General features: G+C 44.5%; 1 protein-coding gene across 2 annotated transcripts; it reads left to right on the forward strand.

Moving 5' to 3' along the window:
* The first annotated feature begins 7,067 nt into the window (after positions 1–7,067).
* Positions 7,068–18,074, forward strand: RPL27 (ribosomal protein L27). Of its 2 annotated transcripts, none has more exons than XM_068102389.2 (5): positions 7,068–7,126; positions 7,442–7,526; positions 16,300–16,469; positions 17,770–17,880; positions 17,992–18,074. In XM_068102389.2, the coding sequence occupies exons 2-5, from the start codon at positions 7,446–7,448 to the stop codon at positions 18,038–18,040; spliced, it is 411 nt and encodes a 136-aa protein (XP_067958490.1). In that variant the 5' UTR covers positions 7,068–7,126; positions 7,442–7,445; the 3' UTR covers positions 18,041–18,074. The 2 variants fall into 2 exon arrangements, with proteins under 2 accessions (XP_067958490.1, XP_078622672.1); XM_078766546.1 differs by having other exon boundaries at positions 7,126–7,169.
* The last annotated feature ends 1,544 nt before the right edge of the window (positions 18,075–19,618 follow it).

A 19,618-nucleotide genomic window follows, 5' to 3' on the forward strand; every position in this document is an offset into this window, starting at 1 on the left:
CGGAATTCCCAGAACCAGCTGTCTGCATCGATGCACCACATTATGGACCACAGGTCTGTGGCCGAGCACCACTTATGGACCCCATGGGTTGGGGCATGGCCCCTCTGCTGGAACCGGCCATGAGGGCCCGAAATCTTGCTGGCGGACCTTGGCCACAGGGCACCGATGCCCCACAGGTGAACCACACTAGTCGGCCCTGTGGGCCATAAATAAAATAAATAAAAATGGACACATTGGGTGCAAGTTTTAATACAAATAGGCCGCCAGTAAGCAAAGCAAAAGAATGACAACATCTGGAAGACCAAATATAATAACCAGCAGAGGGAGCCGAAGAGCAAGAGATCACCTGCAGGGTTAGGGGTTGTTGATTTATTTTTTATTGTTGAACATTGATGAGCAATGGTGACTGCACCGATCGGTGCGTTTTTGGGTGCTTTCATGGTGCGTCGATGCAGAGCAGACTGTCTCCCCCCCAGAAAGAACAATTACAGGTCCTGGGTTAGTCTTGTAAATAAAAGTAGCGTCAAGTGTAAATAATGCTTCCCACCGTCAGTGTATAGTTTGAAGACCATTCCGCAATTCGGTTAACTGTGGGCGTAAGTCTGTTAGGCAGGGTGCAATGGAGCAGCGGGACACATTTATTTATGTTTTAAAACTGTCGCACTCAGGGTCAGGTTAAAAGTAGAGGGAACTACACCTACGTGTCACACTAAATAAAAGTTGTAGGCCCGGGACGTACCTAAGAGGAGGAGGGTGCAGTGTTGCGGAGATGAGGACTGTATTTTTTTGATTGTGTGCTGTATTATTATTATTGTTGTTTATTCTGCGCCCCCCTACCTCCGGAGCTGTGTAAAGGTGAAAGGGCATCCCATAATTAGTCCACAAGCATACACATCAGCCAAATAATAGAATACCCCTGTTTGATAGTTATCTCTTATTCTGTGTTTTAGAGTAAGGCTGTGTCTCCCATTAATTGAAGTACTCCATTGCACCAGTGAAAGAGAATAGATCCCCTTTCATTCCCATCCCCAAAATCTCCATTCCCTTTTACATCCCCTCTGGTGATTGCCAACCCTCGATTGCCAATTACCTCCCCTCCAAAACCGCCATTGACCACGAGGCAGGGTCGGAGAAGAAAGGCGTGTCTCCACCTCGTCATAGAGGGGAGGAGTGAGCCAACCCCACTTGACCAACCAGGGCCGAGGTGAGCACACCGATGGGCGTGTCCTGAAGGCCGGCGGCTTGATCGCTAGAGGCGCTATAAAGGCGCGCGCGCAAGAAGCGTTGAGGGAGGAGTCGGAGTCAGTCGGAAGAGAGAGTCGTGAGGAGTCAGTCAGTGGAGTCGGTGGTCAGTTGGTTGCGTTGGTTGCGGTGAGGAGTCGGTGGTGGTGGTCAGTTGGTTGCGTTGGTTGCGGTGAGGAGTCGGTGGTAAAGAGTGAGTGGACCAAGAAAGAGTTGAGGGTTTGGACCAGACGAGTCGGACAAGGCCTGGCAAAGCACGCGACGTCCACAGCAGCCACAACAGCAGCTTGGGGGCCTGAACGGCGGTTTGGAGCAGGGCCGTGAAGGAACGGTGGCTGCTAAACGCGCCGGTTGTGCTGCAGGACCCCCTTGGACCTTCCTCTCCCTCCAGCCATCCACCTCCTGCCTTTCCACCCTTCTTGTGTACGTGAGTTTGTTTTGTTTGTTCTGTCCCTGGGTTAATTAAGTCTGTATAAGCTAATAATTGCACTGTCTCTCTGATTCTTCTGTATATTATTTTATTATCTTTCCTTCTCCTTGGTTACTTTGAGCATGTAAATAGTAGGAATAAATTTAGTAGTATTTCCAACCTTTTTGTCTCCTTCTTCTTCTTCACATCCGTGTCGCCTTTGTCTTTTCCCTATTGAATAGCTGCGGTGCGATCCGGCCAACGTTTGGGTGGAATCGGGTGAGTCAGGGATCCTGTAACGGTCGCGGTTGGACCATCCGCTCGGCCCATCATAACATCTAAACCCGCGATCAGTAACAATATATATATATATATATATATATATATATATATATATATATATGTATATATGCTCGTTTCCTACCTGTGGAACCAACTTCATCATTCTCTTCAATCTCATCCTGCCATCCAGGGCTTCAAGGCAGCTGATCAACATCTCAGATCAAAATGACCGAGCATATTGATCCGGATGTTCACCAAAATCTGTCCAAGAAGATGGACACTACAGGGACTTTCAGGAATGAAGTCAGGTAATTTGTAGGAGGTGGATCTGGAGTGTATTAACAGGGGTAGAAAAGATCAAGGTTTTGGATGGGGGAAGATAAATAGATGGTGGTGAACAGCTGTTTTAAAGACCTGGAGGGATGAGTGGGATTGAAGAGAGTGAGGGAGTTTGTTCCAGAGGCGGAAGAAAAGAGGATTGAAAGAGTGACGTGGAGGATGTAATAATCGAGTCAGAGCTGGATTTTTTTGAAACAGGATCGACAGTGCGTAGTGGAGCTGCCAGGTGGACATATCGACGAATACACGAGACAACACAGGACTGTTAGATGCGACAAACAGCCACTGAGTTTGGGGGAAGTGCCCTCACTTTCCAGGGTACTCTGGGTACCAGCGAAGTCACAACAATGGCGCTGCCCTTCTCACTCAGTGGGGCATTTCCAAAGGAGGAGTTTCCTCCTCCCTATAGATGCCAACCTGTGGGGATTATCCTTTTTAAATGCCGAATGTCAAGCAAAGGAGCAGCACGTACCATTTTTAAAGTCTTTGGTCTTTGGTATGACTCAGCTGGGTGATGCTGAAGTTAATTCATTGGAAACTATAACGGCACTCGGTACAACAAAGCAAACCTCCACCTGATTGGCCATATCACTCAATGGTGAAGAATCAATCAAAAATTTCCACTCGTTGGATCCGGATCTTCACCAAAATTGAATCGATTCTTCCTTGTCACACACCCAACCTGTCCAACAAGTTTCGTCCAAATCCATCCATAACGTTTTCAGATATCCTGCTATGTATCGTTTTTGGCCCTATCTCCCAATGGTGAAGAATCACTTAGATAATTAAATAATTCCCATATCCGAATCCACATTCAAATCTTTACCAAAATCGAATCGATTCTATTTGTCCTTGTCAGACACCCAACCGGCCCACCAAGTTTCGTCTAAATCCGTCCACAACTTTTTGAGATATCCTGCTATGTATCGTTTTTGGTCCTATCTCCCAATGGTGAAGAATCACTTAGATAATTAAATAATTCCCATATCCGAATCCACATTCAAATCTTTACCAAAATCGAATCGAATCGATTTGTCCCTGTCAGACACCCAAACGGCCCACCAAGTTTCGTCCAAATCCGTCCACAACTTTTTGAGATATCCTGCTATGTATCGTTTTTGGTCCTATCTCCCAATGGTGAAGAATCACTTGCCGGATCCGGATCCGGACTAGCCGAATCCGAATCCGGATCTTCACCAAAATCTAATCATTTCATCCTTGTCACATATGCTACCTCTCTGGCAAATTTCGTCCGAATCCGTCCACAAACTTTTGAGATATTCTGTTAACAAACGGACAAACGGACAGACAAACGGACAGACAGGGGTGAAAACGTAACCTCCATCCACCTTTGGTGGCGGAGGTAATGATGTTTCCCGTCTTCATTCAGGTTATGTCCGCAAACACCTTGATGCGGATCCTGCTACAATATGACAACAAATGGTATACATGCTGAATGACATGCGTAAGAGAACTGTAAATTGACAAGCGTTACGCCTCGGTCCCCCGTCGGTGAAGTGATGTGAGTTGACAAAGTGGAAGACGCAAGGCGGCCATCTTGGATTTTGACGTGGCGACTCAATTTTCAATAGCGTTCTTCCTTATGCGTAGATACACCCACACACCAGATTAGAAGTTAGTAGTTCGTTTATTTTTCAAGATATTCCGCCCACAAGGTTCAGACATACATGGCGTCAGACAAACATGGCGGCGGCCATCTTGGATTTTGACGTGGGTTGCACCCACACATCAAGTTAGAATTCGGTCCTTCGCTTATGCACGCATGCACGCACGCACGCACGGACGCACGCACGCACGCACGAACGGAGGGAAAAACCATAGTCCCCGTTTCGCTCCGCGGTGCGACGGACAACAACAACCGCACAACAGTTACCGTCTTCCTGGGGATTTATGTTCCTACAAAGTCGAATCCTACACCTGCAGGACGTTTGTGGAATTGAGTACATTGACTCGTGTTCGTATCTGTAATGTTTTTGATTATGATCAATTATAAATTGCATGCCATTCATAGGATTGATTTGAAAAACAGCATCCTCTTCTGCTGATGCTCAATGCATACTCCTCCACACAGGAATTTCACCACCGAGTCTAAAATTCAGGAAGTTTGATATTAGGGATCAGAAGTTGGGTCATGGATTCCATTGGAATGGTTTGATAAAAAAAGACCCATTTCCATGTTTCCAAGGCTCGCGCAGAATGTGCAGCAAAATGCTGTCTTGTAAGCAGTTCTTAACCCACATGCTGGTAAACGAAGAAAAAAGCTGGATGAGTCCTTCAAACATTCATCAACTCATTCATTTCGGAGAGAGCCTGTGGATGCTGATTCAAATCCAGGCAAAACGGTTCAGAGGTGAGTGTGCGTACCTGCGGGCCCCTCAATCAACTGACAGATCTAGTAATGTGAAATATGAAAGAATACATCATCCATGAGCGGAACATTTGTATCCAAAGAAATACACATTTGCAGGAGGAATAGTGTCCATTGTAAGTGGAAATATTTTGTCGATTCTGTGACGTAAACATAGGGGCAATACCCCTGGTGCTCACCTGGTAGAATAAACAGTATACTGCACTGACTAAAGGTATTTTAAACCAATTTCAATGTTTGCTAGAAGACAGGGCAGCATGTAGAATCATACTAACATAATCATAAGACTTGAAACAAACAAACAAAAAAGTACCTATTTTGGGGGGTAACCCCCCCCCCCTCCCCTCCCACCCAGTACCTCCTCAGACCCCAATTGTTCCAATGCCTTCAACAAACACTGGTACATCACGGATGATGAAGGTTGTGGTGAAGTTTCATCAAAAGTGTGTGTATAGGTTCTGAGAAAAAAAGCAAATACCTATTTTGGGGGGCAATCCCCCCATGGACCACCTTAGACCCCAATTTTTTTAATGCCAGGAACAAACTTTGGTACAACACAGGTGATTAAGGCTGTGATCAAGTTTAATCAGAATTGCATAATTATGTAGTTTCTGAGAAGTAAGCAAATACCTATTTTAGGGGACAACCCCCCCCCCCCCCCCTGTAGACCATTACGCAGATTTTTTAGGGGACAACCCTCAATATTTTGCAGATTTTTTAATGCCGTGAACAAGCGTTGGTACATCACAGGTGATGGCGATGTATGTGAGTGTATATGTTCGCGTGTGTGTTTATGTGTGTGCATGCATGTGTTCATGTGTGTGTGTATGTGTGTGTGTGTGTTCGTGTGTGTGTGTGTGTGTGTGTGTGTGTGTGTGTGTTTGTATGTGTGTGTGTGTGTGTGTGTGTGTGTGTGTGTGTGTGTGTGTGTGTGTTTGTTTGTATGTGAGTGTATACATTTGTGTGTGCGTGTGTGTGTATGTATGTGAGTGTATATGTTTGTGTGTGTGTGTGTGTATATGTTCGTGTGTGTGTGTGCATGCATGTGTTCATGTGTGTGTATGTGCTTGCGTGTGTGTGTGTGTGTGTGTGTGTGTGTGTGTGTGTGTGTGCGCGTGTTTGTGCGTGTGTATGTGATTGTATATGTTCGTGTGTGTGTGTGTGTGTGTGTGTGTATGTTCGTGTGTGTGTTTGTGCATGTATGCGTTCATGCGTGTGTATGTGCTTGTGTATGTGTGCGTGTGTATGTGCTTTTGTAAGTGTTTGTGTATGTGAGTGTATATGTTCATGTATGTTTGTGTGTGCGTGTGTATTTGAGTGTATATGTTCATGTGTGTTTGTGTGTGTGTTCGTGCATGTATGTTTGTGTATATGTTCGTGTTTGTGTGTGTGTGTGTGTGTGTGTGTGTGTGTGTGTGTGTGTGTGTGTGTTCGTGCGTGTGTTTGTGTGTGTATATGTTCGTGTGTGTGTTTATGCTTGTGTGTATGTATGCATGTGCGTGCGTTTATGTGTTCGTTCCTGTGTGTTTGTGTGCGAGTGTGCATGCGTGTATGTTTTCGTGCATGCGTGTGTGTGCATGTATGTTTTCGTGCGTGCGTGTGTGCGTGTATGTTTTCGTGCATGCGTGTATGTGCTGTGCGTGCGTGTGTCACCATTTTCCTCAGATGACCAAACAGCCTAAACGGATCTTCGTTATAAACTTTCAGAGGTTTATCATTGAGTGCAGGAGGAGTGCTTTAATTAATGAAAAATAAAGGTGGATTTTTTTGGAATTAAAAAAAAAAAACTGTGGTGTCTAAGGCGTTGTATCTTTGTGAAAGGTAACATTAAATGATCCCAACCCCATTCCTTAGTGGGTGCAGGGACGTGTTTTGGTCCCCCCCAAAAGAAAAATCAAAATTTGATGTCTTTGTCTCCCACTGGCAAAAACAGGCATAATCGCCCGGATGAATGAATGTCACGTGCCAGGCAACTTGAGGGAGAAAACTTTGGCGTTCTTGTTTGGGTTTAACTGGAAGAGGGGACGAACGACAGTAGGAAAGCAGAGACCCTGGTGGAACAGCAGCCGGCGAACTGGCTGAGAGGGGGAAAAAATGCTATTTCGTATTTTTACCCCCTAGATGTGAACCTCAAAACAAAAAAAGGTAACTTTTCACATTATCTTGCTTTTGCCTCGTAAAGGTTTCTAAAAATTACTGAAAATCAACACTTTTCCGAATTTGGACTCATCAACCGTTCGCGATAAAATTGACGATGCCGGTAAGGCGGTGTATAGGTACAGTACCATTTTTTTAAGACTGATGTTTTCTTTTAATCAATATAACCATTTATGATTGTTAATCATAATGTTTCCTGATGAATAGGAAATATTAATCCCTAAAACCTCAACCAACAAGGAAATTGAAAAAAATTAGAAGCTCACGTGCTCCTTACTTTCTTTTCCGGGCACACGGCCATTGAGGTGGTAGGTTCGTTTCCGTGGTTGCACGGAGCATCTCACTGCATCTGTTACGTGGAAGTATTTTTCACACGCAATTTTGTGTAATAAGTGATTTGTTGTTTTGCGGTAGATTGTCTATTTGAATATTGTGCTTTATACCGTTGGGTAGAAGCTGTTTGGCGTACATTCGGTTATGGGTTGGGATTGCGGCCTAACATCGGCGGGATCTATCGGCCTTGGAATTTCCACTTGCTCGAACAGTTGGTGTTTTGTAATTATTGTTAAACATACTGGAAGCTGTTCGGGAATCTTTGTGTTCCTCTCTGTCCGTCTGTACAGCACTATGGGCAGGTTTCTGAAGCCTGGAAAGGTGGTCCTGGTGCTTGCTGGACGATATGCCGGGCGCAAGGCAGTCATTGTGAAGGTGAGCTGTGGATTTGGACGTCTGAAACCGATCACGTGAACTTTTAAACTATCCATCTGCATTTTGGAGATTACCCACCGCTCCTTTGCATAGTCCAAGTCTCAATGAAAGAGCTTCTGTCGTAATAGTATGTACTAGCCGAAACCCGTGGAACATCCACGGAAGGGACGATGTGGTGTATGGATAGAGTGTACCATTAATATTATGGATGGCATAGGGGATAGATGGTAAATCCATGAGTGCCGTGGGCATCGAGTCACTGGGTGCGGCGTAAAAGGGATAACAAAGTCGAGTCCTTACGCTATTATTATATCGATAAAGATGGAGGCTTGAGATGTTATACATCGGCGTGACTTAAGACTAAGTACAGTACTTAGATTAGAACACTGAACAGGTCATTTGGCCCACCCTGCCTGTGTTACATCAACACCACATTAAGTTGGTATTAGTTTATCGACTTCTAGGGGGGGGGGGGGGGGTCATGGTTTCATGGTGGGGGGGGGGTGGTTGGACATCAACAGGGTGATAAATAAATGAACGAACGCAAATAGCATTGTCACATTTTCATCAGACACTCTCCTCGACATAACAATCACTAAAATGTCATCAGTCATGGGGCCATACCTAAGATACCTGCCAATGCTGCTATGTACCAGTGTACCTACCTATTGATTCTGCTGCCACTACCTTTCCAGGGAGACCGTCGATGCATTTACTACCATCTGATCAAAAGACCCTTGCCCTATTACCATCCTCGCACTAATTTTCTCTAAAACTGTCCATTCTGCTGAAAGGAAACGTAATCCACTACTGAATGAATGTAAATGAATGAATGAATGATCGTTTTACGGCCATTTTTCCCCGCTAGAGCAGGGGTTAGCCTTGCGGGCGGGCCCCATGAGCTCATGGTTCCCTGTTTGAGGCAATGTTTTTTAAGGCGGGATGCCCTTCCTGGCGCCAACCCTTAGTCGCCTCTTACGATGCGCAGGGATACGGTGTACCTATTCTAAACCGGGGTACACACCGTGATCATTCATCCCAGCAAGCTGGTACTCAATTTGCCGACCTCGGAAGGATGACAGGCTGAGTCAACCCCCCTGGCGTTAATTCAGCGATCGACCGGGATTCGAACCCAGGATCCTGGGATCCCAAGCTGGCACCCTAACCGCTAAGCCAACACCAGGCTACTATAACACTACTAATACTATAACAGTAAAAGTCATAATCGGTAAATGATGTTGGTAAAATAATGTTGAGGTGGGTTTAGGAACACCATCTTTCCATGACACGGAGGGAAATTGGGACATGGAGTGAAATCCAGTGTAGCCGAGAGAAGAAGAGGCATTTTAACTTTATCTGAGAAACGTAGCTCGTCTTTGTGGAGCCAAAATCGATTTTGATGCGAAATCCCAAAAGGTTTCATCCATCCTGAAAGTCGTGTTCATTTTATCGGATTGAACGTTACATTTTTATTCAAAATGAGATGTTTATTAGAAATTTTAAAAGTCGTGTTGTGATTTTATCTTAACTATTTTATCTTTTGAGATCTGAATTGGTAAATGAATGGGAGACCGATCTCCTCACTGAGCAAGCATTCCAGCTTAGAGCGGCTCTTCTTCCTCTTAAGTCGTCTCTGTTCCTATTGCTTGCAAAAATAATTGGAGGACTGCTGAAGCTGTATTTCCATGCAAAGATGCAGCGTGCTTGTTCTCCGACATTTTGCCTCTATTATTTATTTTTTATATCCGAATAATTGATAATAACACACACCTCTTCCATTTATAGTCGATGCATATCCTTTCATTTATGCGCCGCAGTTTGCAATTTTACTTTACTCTATTCTCCAATATTCACCAAACCAATACAGAAAACGTAGAGCTATTACTATAAAAAAAGAAAATTAATATTATAATACTAATAGGAACTAGATTGATTTGACGTCTGTGAGTTCATTGTATTGGGCTCGGAAAAACAACATACTATAGTTATAACTGGGAAGAATGAGGCTAGTAAGGTAGAAATGTTTATACCTGTTAGCCCTAATGTTTCCAGCGTTGCTGCTTTATTCTTGGTTTTACTTTTGAAGAAATTGGTAACGTTTTGTAAACTTTCAAGTAATTTCTTCTCTGCTTTCATTTTTTTCGGTTTTCTGTCTCACTTGGATCATATAGTTTCAGTGCTTTGGGCTAACTCTGCTGAGGTAGGTAGGCCATAAAATAATGTCAGCTCAATCGATGACGTGTGGGTTTCCTTAAAAAAAAATTTTTTAAAGTACAACCTTCCAACACTTGCTCATTGTGAGGGGAAGGTCGATATCCAGAACTGGTTGTTGCAATTTTTTGTTATCAGAGAAAATTTAAATGCAGTGGAGGTAAACGCTATTCACTTTTCTTTTTTTTGTGTGTGTGTGTGTGTGTGTGTGTGTGTGTGTGTGTGTGTGTGTGTGTGTGTGTGTGTGTGTGTGTGTGTGTGTGTGTGTGTGTGTGTGTGTGTGTGTGTGTGTGTGTGTCAGTGTGTGTGTGTGTCAGTGTGTGTGTGTGTCAGTGTGTGTCGGTCAGTGTGTGTCGGTCAGTGTGTGTCGGTCAGTGTGTGTCGGTCAGTGTGTGTCAGTATTATTAGTTATCCTTATTAGCACCTACTGCTACGCCAGCGCAGTGCCCTCGGCAATTGCCCAGGCTGCCCCATAGCTAGGACCGTCCCTGTCAGTGGGATACAAAACATATTGTTTAGCTTGGTGGATCGATGTGCTGGTCGAGTGACATTTGAATTGGATCGCTATGCCAAGTAAATCGAATCTGCAACCTGGAACTGAAGCTTCATGTATTTCAGCTCAGGCGCATTGGTTTCGCTCGTGATATCCATGGTGTGCAACAAACCTGTCAATGTTCAATGTGTTGTGGAATTCAACTTTTACTATATTTAAATGAGGGAGAGGTTAGCTTAGGTGTACATGTAATCGTTGCCGAGTTGTCTAGCCTGGGTTTGAATCTCGGCCCAACTATAAACTGCTCAACTGTTCTGTTCAAGTGTTCCGCGTACAGGTCAAGGCATCGATATATTATATGTGCCGTCCATTGGAAGGACGTCGAGCCAGAGGAGCGGTCTGCCAGCACTGGTCGTTGGACCTTCAATATCTCACAGTGTCTTTTGTGAAGAGTAGGCAGGTTATTGCCGGCACCCTAAACTACCTACCACCTGTTGAACGTCAGGCTAAGCTAGCCAGTTCCAGGACGACTTTGGCCAAAACAGTTTGCTCTGGACCGACCCTACAAAGAGGAAGGAATAATCAGGCCATTAAAGAAGAAGATTTTAAGACTATGTACTGTACTTGGTGTTTACACGTTTAATTTATACAATGATTGAATACCTTTTGTACAATGATTGAATAATCCCGGTTTAGAATAGGTACACCGTATCCCTGCGCATCGTAAGAGGCAACTAAAGGTTGGGAAGGGCATCCGGCCATAAAAACATTGCCTCAAACAGGGATCCATGATTGTCATGGGGCCCGCAAGGCTAACCCCCGCTCTAGCGGGAAAATGGCCTTAAAACGATCATTTATATTCATATATTCTCCTTGTTAACCCCCTTGCCCGCATTTCTTCTTCAACCATCTTTAGCCAAGTCTTTCTCGGTCTTCCCCGTCCTCTACTTCCTTCCACATTCATTTCCATCACTCTTCTCAACCAGTCACTTTCATCCTTCCTCAACACATGACCAAACCATCTCAACCTGTTCCTCTTCACAGCATCAATCACAGGCTCTATTCCCATCATCTTTCGCAATTCATCATTTGTCTTCCTCTCTCTCAACGATACTCCGCACATCCATCGAACCATTTGCATTTCCACCCTTTCCAACCTTCGTTGCTGCTCTACGCTCATTACCCATGTCTCGCTCCCATCAATCATAACACTTCTCACACATGCAGCATACACCTTTCCCTTCAGCTTCAACGACACTCCCCTCATCATCAGCACGCCACTCAGTTCCCGAAACTTCTTCCATGCACATCTCACTCTAGCAACCGTTGCCGAGTCTGATCCACCTTCTCCATTCAGCATGTCTCCGAGGCAGCAAAATGTTTTCACACCTTCCAGCTTCATGCCGTCTCCAAGATCCAACTCAATATTTCCTCCATCTGCAGCTCCCTCTCTGCACACCTTACATTTGAATGTAGCTGCCACACTGGTTAATGACCCTCTCAGACCACTACATTTTTTGATGAACCCACTCAGCGCACATTGTACATTGAATGGAGTTCACTCCGACACCCTTCCTACACACAGCACAGGGCCACTTCCCAGTTCTTTCCACCTCACCACATGCTTTACCACTTGCCATCACCTTCGTCTTTCCGATATTCACCTTCAGACCTTTTGTCTCCATACATTCCTTCCACTTGTTCATCTTTTCCTGCAGTCCATCCATACTTTCCGCAATCAACACCAGATCATCTGCATACAACAACTCGCATGGTAAACCCTCCTTTACGTTCTGAGCCAGCACCTCCATCACAACTACAAATTGTAGTGGACTTAGTACCGACCCCTGATGCACTCCCACCTTCACCTCAAACTCACCACTGTTCCCGTCCTTCGTCCTTACAGCTGTGCGCACTCTTTTGTACATTGCCATCACTACTCTGATCAACCATTCCTCCACTCCTAACTTCCTCAATGCCCATGTCAATACTTTGTGTGGAACCCTATCGAATGCTTTCTCCAGATCAACAAACCCAAGAAACAACTTCTTCCTCTTCTCCATGTACTTCTCCTGCAACTGCCTCACAATGAAAAGCGTGTCTGTCGTTCCTCTTCCTGGCATAAATCCAAACTGCATTTCGTCGATCTTCACTTTCTTCCTTATCCTCCTCTCCAACACCCTTTCCAATACCTTCATTCCATGCTCCAATAACTTTATCGCTCGGTACGAGCCACACTCCAGAGGGTCACCTTTCCCCTTGTATAGAGGGACGAGGGTACTCAGTTCCCAATCCACTGGAATGCGACCTTCTTTCACCACCAGATTACAGATCTCTGTCATTCTCTTCACACCCCAACTTCCTGCTGCCTTCAACATATCTCCCACAACTCCCGTCGGTCCTCCCGCTTTTCCAATCTTCATTGCTTTTATCGCTTCCTCAACTTCCTTCTCAGTTATCTTCTCTGCCGGTCCTAAAACTGGGTTACTCTCTATGTTGCCATCCCATTCATTCTCTGTATTCAACAGCATTTCCATATATCTTTTCCATCTTCCTTTAATTCCATCTGGGTCGACAACGATTTGTCCCACTTCATCCTTCAAGCAACTCACCCCCATCATATCACACCTCTCTTTCGCTATCTGCTTTGCAATCCTGAATACTGCTCTCTGACCTTCTTCCGAATCCAAGCGTTCTCCGAACATTTTCCTCCATGCCTTCTGTGCCTTTGCTACCTCTTTCTTTGCAGCCTTCCTGGCTGCCTTATAACTTTCATGCTCTGCTGTTTCTGCTCCCGTACCCTTCGCCTTCTGCCACTCCTTGAACTTCTTACTCTTCTCGTCAATCCTCTTTCCAACTTCATCATCCCACCACCATGTTTCCGAGTGCCTCGGTGGTCCTTTTGTCCATCCACATACCTCACCAACGGCTCCCAACAGACTATCTTTCATTGACATCCAACCACTTGCAAGCTCAACCACATCATCCTCTACCATATTCAGCCTCTCTTTTAATGCCTCCCTCACTGTCACCTCTTTCAACCTCCACACCTTCATTCTCGGTTGGTACTTCACCCGCCAAGCTCTCCTCGCACCTTTCACCCTTATGTTGCAGACAACCAAGTGGTGCTGTGAAACAGCCTCCTCCCCCGGGATCATCTTTGTGTCCCGGAGGTGCCCGCTATCTCGCCTGCGCACCATCAGGTAGTCAACGGTTGTCGGCGACCCACCTGACGTGTATGTAACGAGCTTATTATCCTCTTTCTGGAACTGAGTATTACAAATCAACAAATTAGCTCCATCAGCAAACTCCAAAATCCTTTCACCTTCTCCATTTATCACACCATATCCGTAACCCCCATGAACTCCCTCAAAACCGTCCATACTCCTTCCCACATGTCCATTTAGGTCTCCTCCCACCACAACAACTTCCTCATCCTTCATGTTTTCCATCAGCTTCTCTATAGCACACCAGAACTTGTCCTTCTCTTCATCGCTTCGACCAACCTGCGGAGCATATCCTGAGATGAAGTTCACCAAGAGCTTTCCAATCATCATTTTCACCATCATCAACCTTTCACTCACTCCAGTCACACTCACCACACTGTCTACAAACTCCTCAGAAAACAGGACACCAACACCATTCACGCCCTCCAGGCACCCTTGCCACACAAGCTTGTATTTCTGTCCCTGCCTACCCTTCACCATTCTCACACCACTGCCCTTCCATCTCGTCTCTTGCACACAACATATGTCCACTCTTCTTCTGACCAATACTTCCACGTGTGTACTGTACGTATTTAGCTAAAAGCCACCCAGGCAGAGTAACGGGCCTGTTCCGAATGGTTTGACATATCTTGGGTGATTTTGTACCGAAATAAAACAACCACAAAATGTTTTAGGATTATTTTAGCAATTTTTTTTAGGTTTTTAGGATTTTAGGTTTTAGGATTTAGGATTATTTAAGCAAAACATTTTGTGATGTGAATGTTCAGTTTCAATATTGGACTTTTGAAATGATGTATGAATGCTAGCAAGGCCTTTCATGCATATGCTGTGTTGTCTTTTCAGTGACTGGTTTCTACTAACTGGGTCACTTTAATCTGCGAGCATGAAATCTGGAATTCAGTAAGCCTGGTGTTGCCTTAGCGGTTAGGGTGCCGGCTTGGGATCCTAGGATCCTGGGTTAGAATCCCAGTCAATCACTGAATTAACGCCAGGGGGGATGACTCAGCCTGTCATCCTTCCGAGGTCGGCAAATTGAGTACCAGTTCACCGGTAATTCCCTGTGTGTCGCAAGAGGCAACGAACAGGGTTGGTGGCAAAAAGGGGACCACCGTGCTGAAATTAGCCAACCCCTGCTCTGCGGGGGGGGGGAAATGGCCTCTAAAGGTGGTTCTTCTTTTTTTCATGAAATCTGGAATTCAAATTGTCTGTTCAACACAATTTTCAGCATTTAATGGAAAGAGTGGCATTGTTACCTATACAACACAACAACAACAACATGCATTTTATGGCCATTTTCCCTGCTAGAGCGGGGGTTAGCCTTGACAATGAAACCATGACATGACATGGTTTGTCATGAAACCATGACAAACCCCATGACAATCTTCTCCATTTTGCCCTATTTTCTGCATCTCTCCTTGTTAACCCCCTTGCCCACATTTCTTCTTCCACCATCTTTAGCCAAGCCTTTCTCGGTCTTCCCCGTCCTCTACTTCCTTCTACATTAATTTCCATCACTCTTCTCAACCAGTCACTTTCATCCTTCCTCAACACATGACCAAACCATCTCAACCTGTTCCTCTTCACAGCATCAATCACAGGCAATATTCCCATCATCTTTCGCAATTCATCATTTGTCTTCCTCTCTCTCAACGATACTCCACACATCCATCGAACCATTCGCATTTCCACCCTTTCCAGCCTTCGTTGCTGCTCTACGGTCATTACCCATGTCTCGCTCCCATAAATCATAACACTTCTCACACATGCAGCATACACCTTTCCCTTCAGCTTCAGCGACACTCCCCTCCTCATCAGCACGCCACTCAGTTCCCGAAACTTCTTCCATGCACATCTCACTCGAGCAACCGTTGCCGAGTCTGATCCACCTTCTCCATTCAGCATGTCTCCGAGGTAGCAAAATATTTTCACACCTTCCAGCTTCACGCCGTCTCCAAGATCCAACTCAACATTTCCTCCATCTGCAGCTCCCTCTGTGCACACCTTACATTTGAATGTAGCTACCACACTGGTAAATGACCCTCTCAGACCACTACATTTTTGATGAACCCACTCAGCGCACATTGTACATTGAATGGAGTTCACTCCGACACCCTTCCTGCACACAGCACACGGCCACTTCCCAGTTCTTTCCACCTCACCACATGCTTTACCACTTGCCATCACCTTCGTCTTTCCGATATTCACCTTCAGACCTTTTGTCTCCATACATTCCTTCCACTTGTTCATCTTTTCCTTCAGTCCATCCATACTTTCCGCAATCAACACCAGATCATCTGCATACAACAACTCCCACGGTAAACCCTCCTTTACGTTCTGAGCCAGCACCTCCATCACAGCTACAAATAGTAGTGGACTTAGTACGGACCCCTGATGCACTCCCACCTTCACCTCAAACTCACAACTGTTCCCGTCCTTCGTCCTTACAGCTGTGCGCGCTCTTTTGTACATTGCCATCACTACTCTGATCACAGGCATTGTTACCTATACACCTCCTAAATAAAGGGATGTGTCAGAAGAATGTACCGCACCCTGTAGCTGTAGGGCCTGTAATCTGCTATAGTATGAATAATCATAAAGAGAGCATGAACAACAAATTAATTAAAATGTCATTTTAAACTTACCCTGTGTTCACAAGGTAAGGAGCCCTGTCATGCACACATGATAGCAGTTCACATGCCACGTACATCACTATTTCTAGGGGTGTCTGCACATGTGTGCTGAGCGTTCTGGGGTGGGTTACGGCATTTTGAAAGTCCCATAACGGGTCTTGTTTGCGGAGGAATGTTTACACGTATCCCTTTCATTGGTGGGATATTTGCAGAACCAAGATGAAGGTTCCTCCGAGCGCCCTTACGGACACGCGCTCGTCGCCGGCATTGAACGCTATCCTCGCAAGGTGACCGTCCGTATGAGCAAGAAGAGGATTTCCAAGAGATCCAAAGTCAAGACGTTTGTGAAAGTGTACAATTTCAACCACCTGATGCCCACTCGGTAAGACGCACGCCCGGTTGCATCGGTGGTCGATGTGTGCCTTTCCATATTCACATAAACGATGCCATACCACCGTGGCTTTTTCATTTCAATGGAGAAAATGTGGCAATTTTCTGTTCATGTGTCGCACCGTTCTACTTTTCATTCGTGAATAATATGACTGTCAAGTACAATCACCTTTCGTGCTGCAGCCAATCATTTATGGGGTGATTGATTACCTCCGTCACCGAAGGTGATATCTATCATGATATGATATCTCAAAAGTTATGGATGGATTCGGATGAAACTTGGTGGACAGGTTGGGTGTGTGATGAGGACGGATTGGATACATTTTGGTGAATATTAGTATCCGGATCCGAGAATTTTAAGTGATTCTTCACTTTTGAGAGATCGGGCCAAAACCAATAGATAGGATGATATTTCAAAAGGTTATGGAACCATTTTGACAAAACTATGTGGATGAGTTGGTTTTGGGGAAAAGAAGAAGCCTATTCGATTTTGGTTCAGGGCCGAATCCAGATCCTGCCTATCAGCGGGATACAAAACGTAAACTGTTCAGCCCGGCGGAGGTATGTGCTCTACCGAGTGCTGTTTCGGTTTGTTATCTGAGAAACGCAGCTCGTCTTTTCGGATCAAAATTAGATTTTGATGCCAAATCCGGAAAAGTTTCATGCAATCCAAAAGTTCATGTTGTTCATTTAATCGGATCGAATGTTACATTTTTATTGAAAATCAAACGTTTTTTAGAAATTTTAAAAGTCGTGTTGTGATTTTAATTTAACTTTTATTTGAGATCTGAATTGGTAAATGAATGGGAGACCGATCTCACTGAGCAAGCATTCCAGCTTAGAGCGGCTCTTCTTCCTCTTAAGTCGTCTCTGTTCCTATTGCTTGCAAAAATACTTGGAGGACTGCTGAAGCTGTATTTCCATGCAAAGATGCAGCGTGCTTGTTCTCAGACATTCTGCCTCTATTATTTATTTATTTATCGTGCGTTTTATGAATTTATTTGTCGTATGCAGATAAAGTAATTGATTACACATTAAGTTGTTTGCGATTTTAAAAACCAGTTGCTTGATCTTAGGTTATAGAAGGCTGTTTGGTGTGATATAGTTTGTTGTTGATTTGAATGCACATGGTGTAAATAAAGTGTATTTGTGTGTGCAAAGCTGTCGGGATGCTACCTCAACTCCCACCAAACAGTTCCTAAGATGGTTTAATGATGTGCACCTCTGCCTGGAAAGTCAGGTAGATTCGGAAGCAGTTGCTGTTGGCATGAAGCCTGTGTTAATGTTTGCAGCTACTCCGTGGACATTCCATTGGACAAGGCAGTAGTGAACAAGGATGTGTTTCGTGATCCCACCCTGAAGCGCAAAGCACGATTGGAAGCGAAGCTGAAGTTTGAGGAGAGGTTTGTGAGGCAGGCTGTCCGCCCGACTGAGCGTGCATAAAGAAAAGCTGTAATTTGTACTTTTTAACATGTGGACAATCACACATTGAAAATGTGTTTTCTTTCTTGCAGGTACAAGACTGGTAAGAATAAGTGGTTCTTCCAAAAGTTGCGGTTCTGATGTTTTTGCCGCAAAAATAAAGAGGTTTCACTTCCTTGCTTGTTCTGAGCATCTTCTTCACATCTGTATTAAACTAATATAAATAAAGTAACCATATTTATCTCGCCAGAGGAGATCTTCAATTTGATCTAATCTATGTATCATCTACACACCACAACAAACACCACCACCCAAGTACCACACAACACAAGTCCTGGTGAGGGTCTTAAATCTCTGATTGCTCTTTCCTGTTGCTCCTGCATTGGGTAGTTGTGATGACACTGTCACAGACCTGCCCCATCTTTGAGCTGTCTATTCTGGGTTTGATTCGCAACGCAACTACAAACTGCCAGAGTGGTGCGTCACAGGCAGGATGCAGCATCACACTGCGTGTCGTCCCTCAAATGGACGTTAAGCCGGGTGTCACATTTGCTCGCATCACCAGCTCGGTCTTTTGTGAAGCGTAGATGAGTTATCGCCGGCACCTTGAACAAGTTCCTGCCACCTCCAGTTGAATGTTGCACCTGACCAGCTGGTTTGTGCCAATTTTCAGTCTTGGTTGTTTCCACAAGAAGAAAGAATTCACATCCTCTGTGAAGGTTAGGTGGACATGTGGTGTATCGGTGAGGTCCAGGTACTGTATTTGCTTTCCTATATGTGACATCTCCACACTCGTGACCGCGAAGTATCCATCCTGGAAATGAGTCGTTTTCAGATAAATGTAGTTTTACCACAACGTTATAAAAAGAGGCAAATGTTCATCAACTTTTGAGCAGCTGCTGTGTATATTTAGTTTTGGTTGGATAACCGATGCTGGTTGCCATGTCCGTAGTAATTAGCCCGTCCGTCGCTGTGGGATTTTGACCTTTTGTCATCAAATTTTCAACAAGCTTGTTTCTGAGAATATGGAGAAGACAAGTTAATAATTTGGTCAATGTCACATAAAATCATCAATTTTCATCCGATTGACCTGATATTTTAACAATTTGCATATTGGGTCGCCAAACAAAAGCGACAAGCTGATTGTTTTTTTTTTGTTTGTTTTAGATCAAAAGTTCAAGTTTGCATAAAATCATCAATTTTCATCTGATTGACCTGAAGTTTGAGCAGGGTTTGCACATTTGGTCACTGAATCAATGATATTGCTTTTAAGGTGAAATGGTCAAGGTCGTTTTATTTATTTTAGCTGTTCTCGTCACGTTTAACATACGGAAGCAGATGTCCGAATACAAAGCGGACGTGGACAGGCTTTGCATTTTCAGATGTTTTTTAGTTACCCTTCTGAAAGATATATGCCTGCCTACTTTTGAATTTAACGCTAATGCGAATCCCTACACCTACTCTTGCAGCATTGTAGTAGTCGTTCCCTACGTTGCGCATTACTCTAGAAGTAGTTCCTTCTCTACGTTTACTCGTTACATTAATGGTAGTTACCTCCATCTACTCATGTTACACTAGTGATAGTTACCTCCATCTACTCATGTTACACTAGTGATAGTTCTGTCAATATACTCATGTTACACTAGTGGTAGTTTCCTCCATCTACTCATGTTACACAAGTGATAGTTCCGCCAATATACTCATGTTACACTAGTGGTA

The sequence above is a fragment of the Myxine glutinosa genome, chromosome 12 (assembly GCF_964187855.1).
Source record: "Myxine glutinosa chromosome 12, kmMyxGlut1.1, whole genome shotgun sequence".
Classification (NCBI taxonomy): domain Eukaryota; kingdom Metazoa; phylum Chordata; class Myxini; order Myxiniformes; family Myxinidae; genus Myxine; species Myxine glutinosa.